The sequence below is a fragment of the Coregonus lavaretus genome (assembly GCF_964263955.1).
Source record: "Coregonus lavaretus genome assembly, chromosome: 7".
Lineage (NCBI taxonomy): Eukaryota > Metazoa > Chordata > Actinopteri > Salmoniformes > Salmonidae > Coregonus > Coregonus lavaretus.
Window position 1 is genome coordinate 4,638,142 of NC_139994.1, and position 24,662 is coordinate 4,662,803.

A 24,662-nucleotide genomic window follows, 5' to 3' on the forward strand; every position below is an offset into this window, starting at 1 on the left:
ATTTATTTATTTATTTTCTTCAACATAAAGCTCCTGTTAGATAAACTGTCAAAGAGAGGCATTAGTATCACTGCCACACAGTGAGGTCAGCAGGGTTAGGATCAATTCCATTTAAATTCAAAGACTGAATTAATAAAGAACTGACCCCAACCCTGGAGGTCAGTCAGTTTTATGGCCTAGAACACGGCCTAGAACCAGCAGCATCCGAGTCAAACACCCATATTATATACTACACGCCTCTGTCTGTCCGAGACTACACACAGACAGGCCTTGTCCCAAACCCACGACTGGCCCCTAGCCCTGACCCCTTCCCTTAGCCCCGGAACACCTGAAAGCACAAGGTATGTAATCTCGGACACCCAGAATGAAAAATCTTGTGCAATTGCGTTAGATGCTCGATTAAGTTCTGGGGGAAGATGTGTTATAAAATATACTAGAACGAGGAGCGGAAGCAGAACTAGGAGCTCCACCCCCCTCTCTTTGCAAGTTACGGGAGAGGTGTATGGGCCAAATATCCCCTACTCTTCCGAAATTCGAAAGATGCTAACGCCTGCAAAATCGTGATTTGTCCAAATTACCAGTGATGAAAGAGATCTGCGCACCGGAACGAAGTTCATCGTTAGTCGTCGCAACCCACAGTCTGTTGACAGATGCTACGATACCAGTTATGTTATGCGCATCTGTCCACAAGAGATTACATGGTAGATAACAGTAACATAGCGGTCCATATCTTGACCTCAAATACTGTATGAAGTATCTGTATGGTAAACTGTATGAAGTATCTGTCTGGTAAACTGTATGAAGTATCTGTATGGTAAACTGTATGAAGTATCTGTATGGTAAACTGTATGAAGTATCTGTCTGGTAAACTGTGTGAAGTATCTGTCTGGTAAACTGTGTGAAGTATCTGTCTGGTAAACTGTGTGAAGTATCTGTCTGGTAAACTGTATGAAGTATCTGTACGGTAAACTGTGTGAAGTATCTGTCTGGTAAACTGTGTGAAGTATCTGTCTGGTAAACTGTGTGAAGTATCTGTCTGGTAAACTGTGTGAAGTATCTGTCTGGTAAACTGTGTGAAGTATCTGTACGGTAAACTGTGTGAAGTATCTGTCTGGTAAACTGTGTGAAGTATCTGTCTGGTAAACTGTGTGAAGTATCTGTCTGGTAAACTGTGTGAAGTATCTGTACGGTAAACTGTGTGAAGTATCTGTACGGTAAACTGTGTGAAGTATCTGTCTGGTAAACTGTGTGAAGTATCTGTCTGGTAAACTGTGTGAAGTATCTGTACGGTAAACTGTGTGAAGTATCTGTCTGGTAAACTGTGTGAAGTATCTGTCTGGTAAACTGTGTGAAGTATCTGTACGGTAAACTGTGTGAAGTATCTGTCTGGTAAACTGTGTGAAGTGTCTGTATGGTAAACTGTGTGAAGTATCTGTATGGTAAACTGTGTGAAGTATCTGTATGGTAAACTGTGTGAAGTATCTGTATGGTAAACTGTGTGAAGTATCTGTCTGGTAAACTGTGTGAAGTATCTGTCTGGTAAACTGTATGAAGTATCTGTATGGTAAACTGTGTGAAGTATCTGTCTGGTAAACTGTGTGAAGTATCTGTCTGGTAAACTGTATGAAGTATCTGTATGGTAAACTGTATGAAGTATCTGTCTGGTAAACTGTGTGAAGTATCTGTATGGTAAAATGTGTGAAGTATCTGTCTGGTAAACTGTGTGAAGTATCTGTCTGGTAAACTGTGTGAAGTATCTGTATGGTAAACTGTGTGAAGTATCTGTCTGGTAAACTGTGTGAAGTATCTGTCTGGTAAACTGTATGAAGTATCTGTATGGTAAACTGTGTGAAGTATCTGTCTGGTAAACTGTGTGAAGTATCTGTCTGGTAAACTGTATGAAGTATCTGTATGGTAAACTGTATGAAGTATCTGTCTGGTAAACTGTATGAAGTATCTGTATGGTAAACTGTGTGAAGTATCTGTCTGGTAAACTGTGTGAAGTATCTGTCTGGTAAACTGTATGAAGTATCTGTATGGTAAACTGTATGAAGTATCTGTCTGGTAAACTGTGTGAAGTATCTGTATGGTAAAATGTGTGAAGTATCTGTCTGGTAAACTGTGTGAAGTATCTGTCTGGTAAACTGTGTGAAGTATCTGTATGGTAAACTGTGTGAAGTATCTGTACGGTAAACTGTGTGAAGTATCTGTACGGTAAACTGTGTGAAGTATCTGTCTGGTAAACTGTGTGAAGTATCTGTCTGGTAAACTGTGTGAAGTATCTGTACGGTAAACTGTGTGAAGTATCTGTACGGTAAACTGTGTGAAGTATCTGTACGGTAAACTGTGTGAAGTATCTGTACGGTAAACTGTGTGAAGTATCTGTATGGTAAACTGTGTGAAGTATCTGTACGGTAAACTGTGTGAAGTATCTGTACGGTAAACTGTGTGAAGTATCTGTACGGTAAACTGTGTGAAGTATCTGTCTGGTAAACTGTGTGAAGTATCTGTCTGGTAAACTGTGTGAAGTATCTGTCTGGTAAACTGTGTGAAGTATCTGCCGCCATGTTGCTTGAATCCACTGCTCCAGATTTTTTTTTTTTACTAAAGACACATGTTCATCACTTAGGCTCAAACCTCTCCGTTACATTTAATTGAGGGGGAGTCAGGAGTTTCTTAGTGGTCAAGGGGCTAGGGTCAGTTTGGAACCAGGCCTGTGTGTTCCACAGCCACAAAGTGCACAGGAGGCCCGGAGTACACACGTTCCAGTGATGTAGCATACAAAACCAACCTGATGTCATCAGATGCTGTGTTCTGACAGAGACAGTCCATTTTTGTCCAACAGTAACAGTTTGTTTTCATTATTTTCAAAAGGAGAGATACACAGATCTGATCTCCCTCTGGATAGACAAGCATGGACAATTACAATAAGCACTGAAAAATAGGGAAAATAATCATAATTTGTTACTGGCCAACTCCAATCCGAAGGTGAGTTGCCATATTGTAATTCTTTTTCTTTGCCCTCATTGCAAAACACTCTCTTACAAACAAAAACTTAGTCTCAAACGGCAGGTTCTCAGGTGCACAAAAAAAAACATAAAATGTTCAGTTTTGTACTTCTGGTTTGCCTCTGGATGGGTGGGGTTTAGTGGTGTCTCCTCCGTAGCGTGAGTCAAAAAGGGCTATCCCAGAATCCTCTCTGCTCAAACCCAGAATCACTACACTTCCCAGAATCTCCCTTTTTACATCCACAGAGCTGGACGTCGATTGGTCGCAGCAGGTTGACTCGAAGCCCGGTCACACAGAGGTGGCGTGTGATTGGTTGAGATGAAGTTCCACCCAGAGTGATGCGTTGTCCAAGGGTATGGTTAGAAGGGCAAAACGGTGGAAACGTTGCAGACAGAAATGTAAAATATGGAGCTGACACGATTACCATCGCTCGTCGTCAACTCTGTTCTACACAACGTACTTCTATGTGCACGTTCTGTACCATTCCACCTTCCGGAATAACACTGTCAACCATTTTGTGGGTTTTAGCCCTCTGCCTCTTTAGGATCATCCCCCCCTCATCCACTAGTCCAAGTACTGGACAGGAGGGGTCTGGAAGGGGAGGGTAGTGTTGGACAGGAGGGGTCTGGAAGGGGAGGGTAGTGTTGGAAAGGAGGGGTCTGGAAGGGGAGGGTAGTGTTGGAGAGGAGGGGTCTGGAAAGGGGAGGGTAGTGTTGGAGAGGAGGGGTCTGGAAAGGGGAGGGTAGTGTTGGAGAGGAGGGGTCTGGAAGGGGAGGGTAGAGTTGGAGAGGAGGGGTCTGGAAGGGGAGGGTAGTGTTGGAGAGGAGGGGTCTGGAAGGGGAGGGTAGAGTTGGAGAGGAGGGGTCTGGAAGGGGAGGGTAGAGTTGGACAGGAGGGGTCTGGAAAGGGAAGGTAGAGTTGGAGAGGAGGGGTCTGGAAGGGGAGGGTAGTGTTAGAGAGGAGGGGTCTGGAAGGGGAGGGTAGTGTTGGAGAGGAGGGGTCTGGAAGGGGAGGGTAGTGTTGGAGAGGAGGGGTCTGGAAGGGGAGGGTAGAGTTGGACAGGAGGGGTCTGGAAAGGGAAGGTAGAGTTGGAGAGGAGGGGTCTGGAAGGGGAGGGTAGTGTTAGAGAGGAGGGGTCTGGAAGGGGAGGGTAGTGTTGGAGAGGAGGGGTCTGGAAGGGGAGGGTAGAGTTGGAGAGGAGGGGTCTGGAAGGGGAGGGTAGTGTTGGAGAGGAGGGGTCTGGAAGGGGAGGGTAGTGTTGGAGAGGAGGGGTCTGGAAGGAGAGGGTAGTGTTGGAGAGGAGGGGTCTGGAAGGGGAGGGTAGTGTTGGAGAGGAGGGGTCTGGAAGGGGAGGGTAGTGTTGGAGAGGAGGGGTCTGGAAAGGGGAGGGTAGTGTTGGAGAGGAGGGGTCTGGAAGGGGAGGGTAGTGTTGGAGAGGAGGGGTCTGGAAGGAGAGGGTAGTGTTGGAGAGGAGGGGTCTGGAAGGGGAGGGTAGTGTTGGAGAGGAGGGGTCTGGAAGGGGAGGGTAGTGTTGGAGAGGAGGGGTCTGGAAGGGGAGGGTAGTGTTGGAGAGGAGGGGTCTGGAAGGAGAGGGTAGTGTTGGAGAGGAGGGGTCTGGAAGGGGAGGGTAGTGTTGGAGAGGAGGGGTCTGGAAGGGGAGGGTAGTGTTGGAGAGGAGGGGTCTGGAAGGGGAGGGTAGAGTTGGAGAGGAGCCTGCAGTGCTGATCAGAAAGGGTCCAATTAATAATTTATCAGTAGTGATCAATCAGTCTGTATTGATCAGAGATCAGTAGTGACCAGTAGTGATGGGGGGGTCTATGTCCAGGGTATTGATCAGTAGTGAACAGTAGTGATGGGGGGGTCCATGTCCAGGGTATTGATCCGAAATCAGTAGTGATGGGGGGGTCCATGTCCAGGGTTTTAATCAGAGATCAGTAGTGACCAGTAGTGATGGGGGGTCCATGTCCAGGGTATTAATCAGAGATCAGTAGTGACCAGTAGTGATGGGGGGTCCATGTCCAGGGTATTAATCAGAGATCAGTAGTGACCAGTAGTGATGGGGGGTCCATGTCCAGGGTATTAATCAGAGATCAGTAGTGACCAGTAGTGAGGGGGGGGGGGGGGGGGGGTCACAGCAGTAGGACCTGTAGGCAGAGTTGCCCCCCCCTGGCCCTCCACTGTCAGAGGATGATGCAGCAGCGACACAGCCTATGGCCACCGCCGTGCACCAAGGGAGGCGGAGTCACCGGGGCAAAGTAGGCGTGGACTTTTATCTCTGGGAGATGGGCCTATAGGGAGACGGAGGAGCTACGTCATTTCAAATGTAGCATTTGCACATCCAACCATTTTTCACATTGTTGTATATTCTCCCATTTATTTCATTTGACAGCCTGCAACGTTGTAATAAACTGTATAGAAGTATAATACAACAGAGTGTGGGTAATTATATGATTTCCATAGGAGCAACATCAGCTTCAGGAAACTACAATTCCCACCAAGCCATGCAGGAGCTTTGACATTACAGCCATAGTGATGCAGCTTGGGAGATGTAGTGATGGTTGACGACTGACCCGTATGCGTTTGATGCCGGCCCTGGTGACCTGCTGGCAGTCGTAGAGTTCTATCCTCTCCAGACGGTGGCAGTTCTTCAGGTGCTCCAGAGTCCCGTCTGTGATCAGAGGGCAGTTATCCAACTCCACCACCGTGAGGCGCTCCTGTCCACACACACTGCTGCTCAGCGCCCTGATACCATCGTCAGTTATCAGCTCACAGTGGGAGAGAGACTGGGGAGAGAGGATAGACAGTAGAGATTATATTACAGACTGTAATACACACACACACACACACACACACACACACACACACACACACGCGTACGTACCAGTGCTTGCAGGTGAGGGCAGTGAATAGCGAGCTGGACTAGAGTGTTGTCAGTCACCTGTGAGAGTAGACAGGCTCAATCAAACCCAGATACAGTACATAAGACTCAGATAGGCTCAATCAAATGCTGATGGACTCAATCTACAGTTGCATTCAACGAGAAAAGAACCCCATGAAATCTTACCAAAATACATTCTTCTAAATCCATTTTTTCCATTTCGTGACAATTCTGTTGAAACAAAAGTCACATCAGGTCAACATTTTCAGTTTTGATTTGTGAATTTAACATGTAAGAGATTTGAAGACAGAAGAAACAAGTCAAGACAGAGGAAATGCCATGATGGAAATAGAAGGAGAAAGACAGAAGCACTTACCCTGGCCAGTACAGTAAACCCAGCGTCTGTAACATGTGAACATCGTGCAGCCTCCAAGATCCTGATACACACACATTGGTTATGCGTTGGTTATGTGGACGTTATGGTGTGTTTATCAGTAGACCTCATTGTGTTTATCAGCAGACCTCATCCGCAATTATGAGGAGAAAGGGGGACATTTCTTACTTGAGTCGGGGGCAGTTGAGACCCAGAGCGGTGAGAGAGGCGTCTGTAATGTTACTGCAGCCAGAGACACACAGGATCTGCAGCTTGTGACAACCCCGACACAGAGTGACCAAGCCATCATCAGTTATCTGCTGTAAACACACACACACACACACACACACACACACACACACACACACACACACACACATATTACACACGCAAGCACACACACCAAGCTATCATCAGTTATCTGCTGTAAACACGCACACACATATTACACACACATAATACACACGCAAGCACACACACCAAGCTATCATCTGTCATATAAATAACACACACACATTATCTGTCTTTCACACACACACACACTCTCCGTCTCTCTCTCTCTCTGTGTCTTACTGAGCAGGACTGCATGTTGATAGTGGTTAGTTCAGGACAGTGTTTCTGGAGGTGTTTCAGTGCTCCGTCCTCCAACTGTACAGAACACAAAACAGAGAAACTAATCACTACTGATAATCAATACGATCATGTTTATTTGTGTGTGTGTGTGTGTACCTGTGTGCAGCCGCGAAGGAACAGGCCTCGTAGGCTGTTACAGCCCCTGGCCAGAGCCTCGATGCCATCTCTGGTGATTTGGTCACACCACGACAGGTTCAATGTCTCCAAAATACTACAGCCATCACTAAGTGGAGACACACACACACACACCCTGTTTTCTTACTATGTATTACACTGCATGTTATGTTACTGTTTCCACTGGAATGATAAGGTAACAATGGGGGATTTGTTGTACCCGGTAATGATATGGTAACAATGGGGGAATTGTTGTACCCGGTAATGATATGGTAACAATGGGGGATTTGTTGTACCCGGTAATGATATGCTAACAATGGGGGATTTGTTGTACCCGGTAATGATATGCTAACAATGGGGGATTTGTTGTACCCGGTAATGATATGCTAACAATGGGGGATTTGTTGTACCCGGTAATGATATGGTAACAATGGGGGAATTGTTGTACCCGGTAATGATATGCTAACAATGGGGGATTTGTTGTACCCGGTAATGATATGCTAACAATGGGGGATTTGTTGTACCCGGTAATGATATGCTAACAATGGGGGATTTGTTGTACCCGGTAATGATATGCTAACAATGGGGGATTTGTTGTACCCGGTAATGATATGGTAACAATGGGGGATTTGTTGTACCTGGTAATAAATGGTGTTTGTTGTAATGAATCCTAAAGAAACAAACATGTAATTTATTGGTTATTACTATGTAACTACCATTTTACCCTTCTAGTAAATACCTTTTGTAACTTCTGGAGCGTAAAATAAAGTGCAACCCTTGAGCCTTGGCCAGAAGTGGTGCACTACACAGGGAACCGTTTAGGACACTGACCTGAGAGCTTTGAGGGAGTGGTTGGTAACAGACACACAGGAGGTGAGGTCCAGCTGTCGGAGTTTGCAGCAGAACTTGGAGAGGCTGAGGCAGGTGCTGTCTGTGATCTTAGTGCAGCCGTTCAGGTTCAACACCTCAATGTTACGGCAGTTCTGGGAAAACGTCCTGACAGGCGACAGAGTCATCATAGGTATACAAATACCAGAGTCATGGAGAAGTAACTGAATAACTAGGGATGTGCATATTTCCCTTTCGAGACGATTCGATACGTATCTAGATACATGGGCTCCGATACGATACAGGAACGGTACGTTTTAGTTAGAAAATATTTCGGTGTGATTCGGTTTGATTAGAGGAACGAAACGATGCGATTCGGTTCGAGGCGATATGATTCGACGCACTAACATTTGTTGCATAAACACTTATTTTCCATCCTAAATTAAAATCTGTTGTTGATGGAGATCATGAGCTCGGCCTCTCTGAGCTGGCTTCTGTGTCTGTGTGTGTGTGTAAATGTACAGTGCCTTCAGAAAGTATTCACACCCCTTGACTTTTTCCACATTTTTGTTGTGTTACAGCCTGAATTTAAAATCGATTAAATTGAGATGTGTCACTGGTCTACACCCCTCCCCAAATAAAATAAAAAAAACGAAAAGCTGAAATGTCTTGAGTCAATAATAATGCTGAGCGATTAACCAACATTTGTTATTTTTCGTTTTTTAAAACAACGAATTGACCGACGTCTGTTCAATTATTTTGAATGTCATTTTGTTCTGGGGTTTTTTGTGAGCTCAATGCTCACATCACACAGTTTCTCTAGAGATAAATCAGATCCAGCCTGAACTGTGCGATGTAGTAGGGAATTGTAGTTTCCAAAAGGCCAATATTCTACATAGGTTTAGCACATAAAACTTGGTAATTAACTACAATGACCATAATCCATTGTGCATTTACACGACCCTGAGGTGATATAGAGAGCAGCTATCTGTTGCTTCGCGAGGTATCTGAAAATACATACTACCATCATGGGACTTTTATTCATTGTTTTATTCTGTGTTGTTACAGCGTTCAACCCACATAATGCATTTCATGTTTTAATTTTTTTTATCGAAACCGAAATCCTTTTATTTTTTAAATAATCTAACCGAAACAGAACCTACCTCAAAATGCACTAATCGCTCAGCACTAGTCAATAAGTATTCAACCCTTTTGTTATTTACATTTTACATTTTAGTCAGTTAGCAGACGCTCTTATCCAGAGCAACTTGCAGTTAGTGAGTGCATACATTTTCATACTGCAAGCCTAACTAAATTCCGGAGTAAAAATTTCTTAACAAGTCACATAATAAGTTGCATGGACTCACTCTGTGTGCAATAATAGTGTTTAACATGATTTTTGAATGACTCTCTCATCTCTGTACCCCACAGTTTTCCAATGCCTCGCAAAGAAGGGCACCAATTGGTAGATGGGTAAAAAAAAAAAAAAAAAAAGCAGACATTGAATATCCCTTTGAGCATGGTGAAGTTAATAATTACACTTTGGATAGTTACACTTTGCCGGAGAGGAAGGAAACCGCTCAGGGATTTCACCATGAGGCCAATGGTGACTTTAAAACAGTTACAGAGTTTAATGGCTGTGATAGGAGAAAACTGATGATGGATCAACAACATTGTAGTTACTCCACTATACTAACCTAAATGACAAAGTGAAAAGAAGGAAGTCTGTACAGAATACAAATATTCCAAAACATGCATCCTGTTTGCAATAAGGCACTAAAGTAAAACTGCAAAAAAATGTGACAAAGAAAGTAACTATGTCCTGAATACAAAGCATTATGTTTAGGGCAAATCCAACACAACACAAAACTGAGTACCACTCTTCATATTTTCAAGCATGGTGGTGGCTGCATCATGTTATGGGTATGCTTGTCATCTGCAAGGACTAGGGAGTTTTTTAGGATAAAAATAAACAGAATAGAGCTAAGCACAGGCAAAATCCTAGAGGAAACCCTGGTTCAGTCTGCTTTCCAACAGACACTGGGAGACAAATTCACCTTTCAGCAGGACAAACCCCTAAAACACAAGCCCAAATATACAATGGAGTTGCTTACCAAGACGACATTGGATGTTCCTGAGTGGCATAATTACAGTTTTGACTTAAATTGGCATGAACATCTATGGCAAGAGTTAAATGGTTGTCTAGCAATGATCAACAACCAATTTGACAGAGCTTGAAGAATAAATTTTTTTTCAAAAGTGCAAATATTTTACAATCCAGGTGTGCAAAGCTCTTAGAGACTTACCCAGAAAGACTCACAGCTGTAATCGCTGCCAAAGGAAATTCTAACATGTATTGACTCAGGGATGTGAATACTTAGGTAAATGAGATATTTCTGTATTTCATTTTCAATAAATTTGCAAAAATATGTTTTCACTTTGTCATTATGGGGTATTGTGTGTATTATGGGGTATTAATCCATTTTGAACTCAGGCTGTAACAACAAAATGTGGAATAAGTCAAGGGGTATGAATACTTTCTGAAGGCCCTGTATGTCTATGGTGTATGTCTATGGTGTATGTACTGATCTGAGCCGTAAGGAAGACTTGGCATCTAGTCAATGTAGCCAGTTTTTTGTCCCCCCACTTTGGTTCTGAAATCACCATCACCCACTAAATAACTTGTCATCTTTGCAGATTAAGTATTTGGCTAAGTACTATTATGTACTAGGCTACTGATATTCCCTGGGGTTGGTCGGCACGCTAAATGACTTGTAGATCAATGACTGTCAACACAGTTACATGCAGTTTCGACACTGAAGGAGAGGACGCATCAGTTGTCACAAAAGATAAGGTATTTCTGGAAGGTGAATCACGATTCGTAATGTTGGAATCGATTTTCTGACCGATGCATGCTACATTTGGATCAGTTAGGGGTCCGCAGACCGATGCAGTTGCATCTTAAACATTTGAATCGGGGACCGATGCCTATCGGTGAATCGTTACATCCCTATGAACCACAGTGAGTTGGTTATACTAAGAGTGTAAGAGGCCCTATGGAGAAGGACTCACTTCATGGATGCGTCTCCCACACTGAGACATCCCCTCAAACTCAGCTGCCTCAGGAAGCCTCCACATCGCTTGGAGATGTTCTCCACTACTCTACCCTAGAGAGAGGAGGAGTGGAGAGAATTTTTAACCAGTCTTCATTCATTACACAAACATTACGAGAGAGAGAGAGACAGAGAGTAGGGAGAGGAGAGAGAGAGAGAGAGAGAGAGAGAGAGAGAGAGAGAGAGAGAGAGAGAGAGAGAGAGACCTACGAATGTGTATATGTAGGATCACCTCCCCTGACCTCTCACCTCTATGTCTGTCTGGAAGTTGAACAGGTCAATCTTCTGCCAGTTACTACCATCCAAGGCCAGGACATTCCATGCCTGAGAGGAGAGAGAGAGAGAGAGAGAAAGAGAGAGAAAGAGAGAGATATGGGGAGAGAGAGAAAGAGAGAGATATGGGGAGAGAGAGAAAGAGAGAGATATGGGGAGAGAGAGAAAGAGAGAGATATGGGGAGAGAGAGAAAGAGAGAGATATGGGGAGAGAGAGAAAGAGAGAGATATGGGGAGAGAGAGAAAGAGAGAGATATGGGGAGAGAGAGAAAGGGAGAGATATGGGGAGAGAGAGAAAGAGAGAGATATGGGGAGAGAGAGAAAGAGAGAGATATGGGGAGAGAGAGAAAGAGAGAGATATGGGGAGAGAGAGGAAGAGTGTGATGGTGTTATCAGTCATACACCACACAGCAGGGCTGTGTTCAGGAGGCTTAAAATATTTGGCATGGGCCCTCAGATCGTCACAAACTTCTACAGCTGCGCCATTGAGAGCATCTTGACTGGCTGCATCACCGCTTGGTATGGCAACTGCTCGGCATCCGACCGCAAGGCGCTACAGAGGGCGGTGTCAGAGGAAGGCCCTAAAGACTCCAGCCACCCAAGTTACAGACGGTTCGATCTGCTACCGCATGGCAAGTCTGGAACCAACAGGACCCTGAACAGCTTCTACCCCCAAGCCATAAGACTGCTAAATAATTAACCAAATAGCTACCTGGACTATATGCATTGACCCTCTTTGCATAAACTCTTTTGACTCATCACATACGCTGCTGTTACTGTTTGTCTATCCTGTTGCCTAGTCACTTTACCCCTACCTATATGTACATATCTACCTCAATTACCTCGTACCCCTGCACATGGACACAGTACTGCTACCCTGTGTACAGTGGGGGAAAAAAGTATTTAGTCAGCCACCAATTGTGCAAGTTCTCCCACTTAAAAAGATGAGAGAGGCCTGTAATTTTCATCATAGGTACACGTCAACTATGACAGACAAAATGAGAAGAAAAAAATACAGAAAATCACATTGTAGGATTTTTAATGAATTTATTTGCAAATTATGGTGGAAAATAAGTATTTGGTCACCTACAAACAAGCAACATTTCTGGCTCTCACAGACCTGTAACTTCTTCTTTAAGAGGCTCCTCTGTCCTCCACTCGTTACCTGTATTAATGGCACCTGTTTGAACTTGTTATCAGTATAAAATACACCTGTCCACAACCTCAAACAGTCACACTCCAAACTCCACTATGGCCAAGACCAAAGAGCTGTCAAAGGACACCAGAAACAAAATTGTAGACCTGCACCAGGCTGGGAAGACTGAATCTGCAATAGGTAAGCAGCTTGGTTTGAAGAAATCAACTGTGGGAGCAATTATTAGGAAATGGAAGACATACAAGACCACTGATAATCTCCCTTGATCTGGGGCTCCACGCAAGATCTCACCCCGTGGGGTCAAAATGATCACAAGAACGGTGAGCAAAAATCCCAGAACCACACGGGGGGACCTAGTGAATGACCTGCAGAGAGCTGGGACCAAAGTAACAAACCCTACCATCAGTAACACACTACGCCGCCAGGGACTCAAATCCTGCAGTGCAAGACGTGTCCCCCTGCTTAAGCCAGTACATGTCCAGGCCCGTCTGAAGTTTGCTAGAGTGCATTTGGATGATCCAGAAGAGGATTGGGAGAATGTCATATGGTCAGATGAAACCAAAATAGAACTTTTTGGTAAAAACTCAACTCGTCGTGTTTGGAGGACAAAGAATGCTGAGTTGCATCCAAAGAACACCATACCTACTGTGAAGCATGGGGGTGGAAACATCATGCTTTGGGGCTGTTTTTCTGCAAAGGGACCAGGATGACTGATCCGTGTAAAGGAAAGAATGAATGGGGCCATGTATCGTGAGATTTTGAGTGAAAACCTCCTTCCATCAGCAAGGGCATTGAAGATGAAACGTGGCTGGGTCTTTCAGCATGACAATGATCCCAAACACACCGCCCGGGCAACGAAGGAGTGGCTTCGTAAGAAGTATTTCAAGGTCCTGGAGTGGCCTAGCCAGTCTCCAGATCTCAACCCCATAGAAAATCTTTGGAGGGAGTTGAAAGTCCGTGTTGCCCAGCGATAGCCCCAAAACATCACTGCTCTAGAGGAGATCTGCATGGAGGAATGGGCCAAAATACCAGCAACAGTGTGTGAAAACCTTGTAAAAATCGTACAATGTGATTTTCTGGATTTTTTTTCTCATTTTGTCTGTCATAGTTGACGTGTACCTATGGTGAAAATTACAGGCCTCTCTCATCTTTTTAAGGTGGAGAACTTGCACAATTGGTGGCTGACTAAATACTTTTTTTCCCCACTGTATGTTATCACCTCGTACCCCTGCACATTGACACAGTACTGCTACCCTGTGTATATAGCCATGTTATCACCTCGTACCCCTGCACATGGACACAGTACTGCTACCCTGTGTATATAGCCATGTTATCACCTCGTACCCCTGCACATTGACTCAGTACTGCTACCCTGTGTATATAGCCATGTTATCACCTCGTACCCCTGCACATAGACTCAGTACTGCTACCCTGTGTATATAGCCATGTTATCACCTCGTACCCCTGCACATTGACTCAGTACTGCTACCCTGTGTATATAGCCATGTTATCACCTCATACCCCTGCACATAGACTCAGTACTGCTACCCTGTGTATATAGCCATGTTATCACCTCGTACCCCTGCACATGGACACAGTACTGCTACCCTGTGTATATAGCCATGTTATCACCTCGTACCCCTGCACATGGACACAGTACTGCTACCCTGTGTATATAGCCATGTTATCACCTCGTACCCCTGCACATTGACTCAGTACTGCTACCCTGTGTATAGCCATGTTATCACCTCGTACCCCTGCACATTGACTCAGTACCGCTACCCTGTGTATAGCCATGTTATCACCTCGTACCCCTGCACATAGACTCAGTACTGCTACCCTGTGTATATAGCCATGTTACCACCTCGTACCCCTGCACATTGACTGAGTACTGCTACCCTGTGTATAGCCATGTTATCACCTCATACCCCTGCATATTGACTCAGTACTGCTACCCTGTGTATATAGCCATGTTATCACCTCGTACCCCTGCACATTGACTCAGTACTGCTACCCTGTGTATATAGCCATGTTATCACCTCGTACCCCTGCACATTGACTCAGTACTGCTACCCTGTGTATATAGCCATGTTATCGTTATTCGTTGTGTATATATTCCTTGTTGTTATTATTCTCTGCATTGTTGGGAAGGGCCGTAACTAAGCATTTAGTTAGTCTACATCTGTTGTTAAACGAAGCATGTGACGAAAAAAGATTTGATTTGATTTCAGTAGGGCGCGTTAAACATGATGAGGAACCTTGACGACTGACTGCTCTACAAATCACACTGAGTAGTTATGATACCAGTCAGTCTGTAATGTCTGTAGGGGTGGGCCTTACCTTGGACACCTGGGCACACCTGCACAATGTGATCACATCCAGATTGGAGAAGATTCTACAGAGAGACAAAGAGCATTCTTATAGTTTTACAAAGACTGGCCTGTCAATTTAGCAATAGCATGAGGAATAGGCCAATTGAGTTAGCATGTAGCTATTAGCCAACAGGGTAAGCCAGTGGGTTAGGTCACACACAGACAGTTCCTCCTATTAGTTATCCTTTAATCCCACACAACCTCCCACCCCGACCCTCACACAACCTCCCACCCCGACCCTCACACAACCTCCCACCCCGACCCTCACACAACCTCCCACCCCGACCCTCACACAACCTCCCACCCCGACCCTCACACAACCTCCCACCCCGACCCTCACACAACCTCCCACCCCGACCCTCACACACCCTCAGGAAACTAGCACTTTCCAGTATTCCCTCTCATGGACAGAGACAAAGGCTGTGTGTGTGTGTGTGGTCAGCTAGGGAATGTTGGGGCACATGTCATGTACACACACACACCTCATTGATCAGTGGTTAATGGAGCTGCTGAACAATCAGCTGAGAGCTGATCGATCGGCTCTCTGACTGGCTGATGGGCGTGGTGGAGGCCATGTTCCGCTTTAATCACACACACACAATCCTGTTTGTGTGAGTGTGTGTGTGTGTGTGTGTGTGTATATATAGTACAGTGCCTTCAGAAAATATTCATACCCCTTTGACTTATTCCACATTTTGTTGTATTACAGCCTGAATTCAAAATGAATTATATAGATTTGTTTTCCCCTCACCCATCTACACACAATGCCCCCAAAAGGTGACACACACACACACACCTAACCACTCAAGGTTAACAGTCTGCTAAGTGAGGCCAGCCATGTCCTTTTTTAATAAATTAACCTCACACATTAAGCCCTGAGGCGAGCGCTTGCCCCAGGGCTTAAAGTGTGTGTGTGTGTGTGTGTGTGTGTGTAACTAACCTGAGCAGCAGCTCTTTGGGAAGCTTCTTGTTAATGGGAGCTTCATCACTGTTGGAGAACACCTGGAGAGAGAATCAACATCCATATCAGAGCCACTGTCACCATCGTAACAAGCACCCAATAGAACACACACACACGCACGCGTACCCACAGGCCTGCACATTCACAAAACACAGACAGACACACAGGAGAGCTACAGAAAGCCCGCTGAGAGACCAAAGATTGATTTAGGAATGTTACAGCTACCTCAGTGACATCAACAGCCCCTAGCAACACAATAGAACACTGTTACCGAGATAGAAGGGGAACGAGAGAGGAAGAAGTAGAGAAGGAAAGCTAGTGAGAGGGAGTAGCCTAATTTACTGGTGAAGACTCAGAAGAGAGGAACATTATAGATTTTATTGGGATCCACGTTACATTAGCCGACGGCAATAGCGACAGCTAGTCTTCCTGGGGTCCGACACATAACCAAAAAGATATTACAGACAAAAATACTTTAAGATGTATATACTTTTAAAAACATTAACATAGACATTACAACTAGGTCAGATAGGGGAGAGGCGTTGTGTTGCATTATTTGTTTTTTATTTTGCGGTTTGAGTAATTTGAGATGGGAGTTCCATGTCATCATGGCTCTGTATAATAATGTCAGTTGCCTTGAATTCGTTCTAGATTTGCGTACTGTGAAGAGATCCCTGGTGGCATGTCTGGTGGGGTAAGTACAGTCGTGGTCAAACGTTTTGAGAATGACACAAATATGAATTTTCACAAAGTCTGCTGCCTCAGTTTTTCTGATGGCAATCTGCATATACTCCAGAATTAATTGCAAAGTCCCTCTTTGCCATGAAAATGAACTTAATCCCAAAAACACATTTCCACTGCATTTCAGCCCTGCCACAAAAGGACCAGCTGACATCATGTCAGTGATTCTCTCGTTAACGCAGATGAGAGTGTTGACGAGGACAAGGCTGGAGATCACTCTGTCATGCTGATTGAGTTAGAATAACAGACTGGAAGCTTTAAAAGGAGGGTGGTGCTTGAAATCATTGTTCTTCCTCTGTTAACCATGGTTACCTGCAAGGAAACACGTACCGTCATCATTACTTTGCACAAAAAGGGCTTCACAGGCAAGGATATTGCTGCTAGTAAGATTGCACCTAAATCAACCATTTATCGGATCATCAAGAACTTCAAGGAGAGAGGTTCAATTGTTGTGAAGAAGGCTTCAGGGCGCCCAAGAAAGTCCAGCAAGCGCCAGGACCGTCTCCTAAAGTTGATTCAGCTGCGGGATCGGGGCACCACCAGTGCAGAGCTTGCTCAGGAATGGCAGCAGGCAGTTGTGAGTGCATCTGCACGCACAGTGAGTCAAAATCTTTTGGAGGATGGCCTGGTGTCAAGAAGGGCAGCGAGGAAGCCACTTCTCTCCAGAAAAAACATCAGGGACAGACTGATATTTTTTCGGGCATCCGGAAAACACCTTGTCCGGAGAAGACAAGGTGAGCGCTACCATCAGTCCTGTGTCATGCCAACAGTAAAGCATCCTGAGACCATTCATGTGTGGGGTTGCTTCTCAGCCAAGGGAGTGGGCTCACTCACAATTTTGCCTAAGAACACAGCCATGAATAAAGAATGGTACCAACATCCTCCGAGAGAAACTTCTCCCAACGATCCAAGAAAAGTTTGGTGACGAACAATGCCTTTTCCAGTATGATGGAGCACCTTACCATAAGGCAAAAGTGATAACTAGGTGGCCTGGGGAACAAAACATCGAAAATGTGGGTCCATGGCCAGGAAACTCCCCAGATCTTAATCCCATTGAGAACTTGTGGTCGATCCTCAAGAGGCGGGTGGACAAACACAAACCCACAAATTCTGATAAACTCCAAGCATTGATTATGCAAGAATGGGCTGCCATCAGTCAGGATGTGGCTCAGAAGTTAATTGACAGCATGCCAGGGCAGATTGCAGAGGTCTTCAAAAAGAAGGTTCAACACTGCAAATATTGACTCTTTGCATAAACTTAATGTAATTGTCAATAAAAGCCTTTGACAATTATGGAATGCTTGTAATTATACTTCAGTATATCATAGTAACATCTGACAAAAACACTGTAAACACTGAAGCAGCGAACTTTGTGAAGACCAATACTTGTGTCATTCTCAAAACGTTTGACCACGACTGTATGTCTGTCAGAGTTGTATGTATGTTGATTATTCGGACAATTTGGAAAATGTAAACAATATTTCTCACATAAACATGAATTTATGCAGTTAATCTCTCGTCAACCCTCAACCAGGAAAGACAGGCATGCATGTTGTTGATGTTAGTTCTGTATGTGCAGTTAAGGGCAAGGCGTGCTGCTCTGTTTTGAGAGAGCTGCAGCTTTGCTAGGTCTTTCTTTGCTGCACTTAACCATATTCTCTATTCTAGTCCATATTACCGGACAGTAATCAAGATGGGACAAGACCAGAGCCTGAATAACTAGTACAATTGATTTGTGTCAAAAACGCAGAATATATTTTTTATAAACAACCCCTCACCATTTTCACATTTTTTAAATTTTATTTAACCCATCCTCTTCGGAGGACACTTTTTAAATTTTTTTACAGCTTTTCTTCTACATATACACTACAGTTCAAAAGTTTGGGGTCACTTAGAAATGTCCTTGTTTTCGAAAGAAAAGCAATTTCTTTGTCCATTAAAATAACATGAAATTGATCAGAAATACATTGTAGACATTGTTAATGTTGTAAATGGCTATTGTAGCTGGAAGCGGCTGATTTTTAATGGAATATCTACATAGGCGTACAGAGGTCCATTATCAGCAACCATCAGTCCTGTGTTCCAATGGCACGTTGTGTTTGCTAATCCAAGTTTATCATTTTAAAAAGGCTAATTGATCATTTGAAAACCCTTTTGCAATTATGTTAGCACAGCTGAAAACTGTTGTGCTGATTAAAGAAGCAATAAAACTGGCCTTCTTGAGACTAGTTGAGTATCTGGAGCATCAGCAATTGTGGGTTCGATTACAGGCTCAAAATGGCCAGAAACAAATCACTTTCTTCTGAAACTCGTCAGTCTATTCTTGTTCTGAGAAATGAAGGCTATTCCATGCGAGAAATTACCAAGAAACTGAAGATGTCGTACAACGCTGTGTACTACTCCCTTCACAGAACAGCGCAAACTGTCTAACCAAAATAGAAAGAGGAGTGGGAGGCCCCGGTGCACAACTGAGCAAGAGGACAAATACATTAGTGTCTAGCTTGAGAAAAAGGCACCTCACAGGTCCTCAACTGGCAGCTTCATTAAATAGTACCCGCAAAACACAAGTCTCAACATCAACAGTGAGAGGCGACTCCGGGATGCTGACCTTCTAGGCAGAGTTGCAAAGAAAAAGCCATATCTCAGACTGGCCAATAAAAAGAAAAGATTAAGATGGGCAGTCTGAAATATGGCTTTTTCTATGATGATTTTTCTATATTTTTTTTATGAGGCGCCCACTAGACGTAAATTCTGCTTCTCTGCTCGGAGCCTTATGAAAGTGGGGTACAGGGCACATCGTCTCGCCACTATTTCATGGGGAAATTGTTCATTAATAGAGAACGGGGTGTTCTTCAGGTCCCTACCCTGTTGTAACAAGACAACCTTCATTTTGTAGTGAGTTAGCGTAGCTACGATCGGACGGGGCCTTCCCACCGCTCTGCCACCCGAAAACAGTGAGCCCTTTGAAAATCAATCGTATCCACCTGTTCGTCCGTCATCTTGAGATTACATTTCATGAACACCTTGACTTTTTCCTGCGTTTTCGCCTCTTCACTGTTGTCGTTGAGACTGGTGTTTTGGGGGTACTATTTAATGAAGCTGCCAGTTGAGGACCTGTGAGGTGTTTTCATTTTCATCCTCCTTTATTTCCAATATTCTTCATACTTCTGCACTTTAGATCAAGTAATTCGGCTTTCAATGTTTTATTATCATACCGTAGCCTCTCTGTAGTGTCTTCTAGGGAGTCCACGGTAGTTTTCTATCTTATTTTCCGCTCGTATTTCTTCTGTCATTTTATTACTCTAATCCATTCCTGTTTTTAAGGCCTCAACCTCCCCCAGTAGCCCAGGCAATAGATGCTGCTGTTTTATTATTATTATTATTATTATTATTATTATTAAATTCATAAAAAATCCTACAATGTGATTTTCTGGATTTTTTTCCCTCAATTTGTCTGTCATAGTTGACGTGTACCTATGATGAAAATTACAGGCCTCTCATCTTTTTAAGTGGGAGAACTTGCACAATTGGTGGCTGACTAAATACTTTTTTCCCAACTGTATGCAGCTGTTTTAACTGCTCGCTCATGGCTGTAAGCAACACTATATCTTCTGCAGACATAGTTATTAAAAACGTCCCCCTCCAATGTTACATTTGGAATTTTTAGACAGCGGCTTCCCTTCAGATTCGCTCGCAGAGCTCGAGGAAAGGTATTCTCTTGTTCACTTTGATGTATCTGATTCTTTTTCGAGCATATCAAATTGCTGATCAATTAATAGTTCAAGGTTCTCTATATTATCCAGAATGTTTGTTTAGCAGTTATCAGCTAATCCTCAATTTTTATGATTAATTCATGGGACAAACTGTGCCTACCACGCTGCAACCTGCCACGTCATCAATCACCTGGTCTTCAATAACAACTTTGTCAATATGACTTGACCATGATAATTGACCATCCAATGTTATACCTAGGAGTTTAGCTTCCTCAACTTGCTCAATGGTCACACCCTTTATACAGAACTCCAGTTGATGTTTAGGTCTTAGAGAATGTTTTGAACCAATTGCAATGCTTTTAGTTTTAGATGTATTTAAGACCAGTTTATTATTAAATCACCAATTCCGATACTGACTCTAACTCCTTATTTAGAATGTCAGTGAGCTCACTGGCTTTGGGTGCTGACATGTCGAGTGTGGAATCATCTGCATACATAGTCATTCTAGCTTCGTGTAAGACCAGCGGCAAATCATTAGTAAAAATAGAGAAGAGTAACGGCCCAAGGCAACTGCCCTGAAGGACACCGCACTGTACATATCTGATGTTACAGAAGCTTCCACTGAAGAACACTCTCTGGGTTTTATTGGTTAAATAGGCTTAACTCTCCAGCCAGGTGATGGCAGGTGATGTAAAGCCATAGCAAGTGAGTTTATTTAATAACAATGTATGATCAATAACATCAAAGGCTGCACTGAAATCTAACAATACAGCTCCATCTATCATGTTATTATCCATTTATTTTAACCAATCATCTGTCATCTGAGTCAGTGCAGTACAAGTTGAGTGCCCTTCTCTATATGCATGCTGAAAGTCAGTAGTTAACTTGTTCTTTTAAAAAATAGCATTGTATTTGGTCAAACACAATTCTCTCCATCAGTTTACTAAGAACAGGCAGCAAACTGATTGGGTGGCTGTTAGAGCCAGCAAAGGGTGCTTTACTATTGTTAGGCAGTGGAATTACTTTAGCTTCCTTCCACGCCTGTGGAACATACACACTCCTTTAGGCTTTGGTTAACGACATGGCAAATAGGGGTGGCAATACAGTCTGCTACCATTCTCAATAGCTTCCCATCAAGGTTGTCTATACCTGGTGGCTTATCATTATGATGGATAACAATAGTTTTTCCACCTCTCCCACACTAACTTGGCCAAATTCAAAACAGCAATCCTTTCATTATCATTGGATGTTCAATGTTGTAATTTCTCTTCTGATTTTCCACTTTATTTAGTGAAAGTCATTGAAATTATTGGCAATATCGAAAGGTTTTATGGAGTTTCTGCTCATGATATAATTTAAGATACTCCAAAGTATTTTTCCATTGTGTTCTTTTTGTTTAGTCAGTCACAAAATGTCTCAATTTACAGTATGTCAACCAATCATCTTAGCAGCCTGACTTGTTTGCCATCTCTTTTGCATCATTTCTTTTAACCATACCATTTTTCCATTTCATTCCAGAGGGCTCTACAATTCAATGCATGCATGCATGCATGCTTGTAAAAAATGTGCATTAATATTTCTACAAATACTTCCAGTGCTGCATCTGGATTCACTTCCTCATACACATCAGACCAACACACATTTTTCAAATCTTCAACAAGAGTCCTGAGGAAAAACATTTAGTATGATCTCTTATAAAATTACTTTAGGCCCAACCTTTGGCACGTCGGCTTTCCTTGTTGTTGCCACAATGTTATGGTCACTCACTACAGCCAATGGGAACTAATATTGCTTTGGAGCAAAGCTCCGCAGCATTAGTGAAGATATGATCAATACAAATCCAACACTAGTTGGTTGAGTGATAACCTGGGTCGTATTACAGACATTAGTCACAGTTAGAAGCTTCCCCTTGAGAGGAGTGCTAGTTGCTAACCAGGCAATGTTCAGGTCACCCAGAAAATAGACCTCTCTCTTATCACACACACACACACACACACATATATACACACACACACACACACTGTCAAGCATTTCACACACACATTATTTAGATACTAACTGTTAGCACTTGGTGGCTTATAGCAACACCCCAAAATGACACACAACACTCCAACAACATTTGACATGAGATCCTCTCGAAGCATTACAGGTATATGGCTCTGAATATATATATAACACCTCCCCCATAGGCATTCCTGTCTCTTCTGTATATGTTATATCCTTATATTGCTACTGCTGTATCAAAGGAATTATCTAAGTGAGTCTCAGAAATGGCTAATATGAATGTTATATGATGTTAGCAAGTTATTGATTTCATTAACCTTATTTCTAAGGCTACATATATTAATATGGGCTATTTTCAGTCCTTTCCTGGGTAGCTCATCAGAGATAGACATAATATGGAAAATAACAAACAAAGAGAAAAAAAAAAACTTTCAGCAGTCCATCAACCAGTTGATGTGTGTGTGTGTGCTGAAGGGTTGAAGCTTCCAGGCTTTTGGTAAGGAGGGTGGACAATGAGCTTGTCATAGCGGATGTAAGCAATGTCCCCACACGCTCTGGCTGCTTTCATGGCTGGGATAAGTTCTATCCTCTTCTGGCACACAGCTTCAGGATAGTCCTCGTTGAGGAAGATATACTGTACGTTCCTCTCAAGTTCTTGGCTCTGTCCAGAACAGATACCTTGTCCTTGAACCTCAGGAACTTGACCACTATCGGCCTGGGCCTGTCACCTGGGCCGGTGATGGGTTTTCCAGTCCTGTGGGTGCGCTCCACCTCAATCTTCCTTCAGTCCAGCTTCAGTTTCTCCTAAATAATTTCTCACTTCGTCCTCAGACTCCGTCCAGGTCTCTCCACAACAATGTTGTTCCGCCTTGATTGTCCCTCGAGATAATCAGATTTCTCCGTCATTGTTATCATGGATTCAACTACAGAACTGATGTCCTCTCTCAATGACTTACCAATTGCTGTCATCTTGCTGTTCTTTTTAATTAAACTCATCGAGCTGACCCTGGGTGAACTGCAAACTGTTCTTCAGGTCCTGGACTTCTCTGGTCAGATCGTCCATTCTTTTATTAGTTGGCTCCACCGGTTATTTGGACACAACTCTTGAAGCTATTTTCTTGTTGTTGTAACAACTGCTTGTAGAAGTATTTTTGTTCGTTTAAAAAGGTCCTTCACCTGTGATCGAGAGCAGAGTATGTGAGCGGAGCAGAGCGTGCCCAATTTGACTGGAGCACGGAGCGGGTTACCCCAAAGGCTGGAGTATCGGCCTACTTTCCCCCTCCAATTCCACTCAAGTACCTCTCCATTAGCGCTCACTTCACGAGCTTAGGGCATGCCCGGCCCAGCATGCATTTGTAGGCTACTTGTGTGCTGCTATAGCCCCTTGCTTTAGCTACGGTCATGGAGTTCGTTAAATATTTTTAATCAAGAAACTGAAAACACACCGGTGCAAAATCAAGGTGGCTTACAACGATGAGGACCAAGAGCAAGAGAGGGAGTGTGGTGATGTAGCGTCCACAACTAAATAATCATTGTGGAGCCTGAAAAGACACGTATCCCGAAAGCATGATGGTGTACTCACTACGTGCACATGCTAACAGAAAGGAACGAGGTGGGTAGCTAGCTAAGTGTGTTATTGTAGCAAAGTATTTATACACCAAAAAATCAAATCTCTTAAAAGTTTTGTTCATTTTCGTTCTATTATCTATACAATAGGCTATCATTGATTCTGGCCCAATAGTCCTGACATATTACCTCTTTCAAGGAACTTTCCGTTTTGATAGGGTTATTTTGCCAAAAAACCTTTAGGCCAGGGCTCTCCAACCCGGTTCCAGGAGAGCTACAGTCCTGTAGGTTTTCACTCCAACCCTAATCTAGCACACCTGATTCTAATAATTAGTTGGCTGATAAGCTGAACCAGGTTAGTTACAACTGGGGTTGGAGCGAAAACCTACAGGAGGGTAGCTCTCCAGGAACAGGGTTGGGACACCCCTGCTTTAGGTCTAAATATAGAAAGATTTTTTAAAAAAATACACATTTAGTTTCATGATCTAGCCCTGTTTATTATTCATATTAGAATAATTGAAAAGGCCATCAATTCATGTTTTGTGGAGCTCATATGACAATTAAATTAATTTCAATGTATTTTCGTGCCGATTTAGGCCTATATTAAAAACATAGGCTACTTCTGGCTAGGCCTACACTACCAGTCAAAAGTTTGGACACACCTACTCATTCAGCTGGTTGAGAGAATGCCAAGAGTGTACAAAGCTGTCATCAAGGCAAAGGGTGGCTATTTGAAGAATCTCAAATATAAAATATATTTTGATTTGTTTAACACTTTTATGGTTAGTACATGATTCCATATTTGTTATCTAATAGTTGATGTCTTTAATATTATTCTACAATGTAAGAAATAGTAAAAAAATGTCCAAACTTTTGACTGGTACTGTATATCCGTGACTTTCTGTCTAGGCTTACTTTGGTGCTAATT

The 24,662-nt window shown here is 43.4% G+C and overlaps 1 protein-coding gene across 1 annotated transcript in view; it reads right to left on the reverse strand.

Annotated features, from left to right (window-relative positions):
* Positions 1-5,136: 5,136 nt before the first annotated feature.
* LOC311132357 (F-box/LRR-repeat protein 2-like) overlaps positions 5,137-24,662 on the reverse strand; it is a 28,634-nt gene continuing 9,108 nt past the window's right edge. Inside the window, exons 2-14 of the mRNA XM_084165609.1 lie at positions 15,690-15,751; positions 14,718-14,772; positions 11,198-11,272; positions 10,908-11,002; positions 7,839-8,003; positions 6,990-7,116; positions 6,834-6,908; positions 6,450-6,580; positions 6,264-6,324; positions 6,074-6,118; positions 5,891-5,947; positions 5,580-5,792; positions 5,137-5,297 (exon numbers count right to left, since the gene is read on the reverse strand). Of these exons, the coding sequence (XP_084021735.1) occupies positions 5,190-5,297; positions 5,580-5,792; positions 5,891-5,947; positions 6,074-6,118; positions 6,264-6,324; positions 6,450-6,580; positions 6,834-6,908; positions 6,990-7,116; positions 7,839-8,003; positions 10,908-11,002; positions 11,198-11,272; positions 14,718-14,772; positions 15,690-15,751 (1,269 nt within the window). The 3' untranslated portion in view covers positions 5,137-5,189. The remainder of the gene's footprint in view (positions 5,298-5,579; positions 5,793-5,890; positions 5,948-6,073; positions 6,119-6,263; positions 6,325-6,449; positions 6,581-6,833; positions 6,909-6,989; positions 7,117-7,838; positions 8,004-10,907; positions 11,003-11,197; positions 11,273-14,717; positions 14,773-15,689; positions 15,752-24,662) is intronic.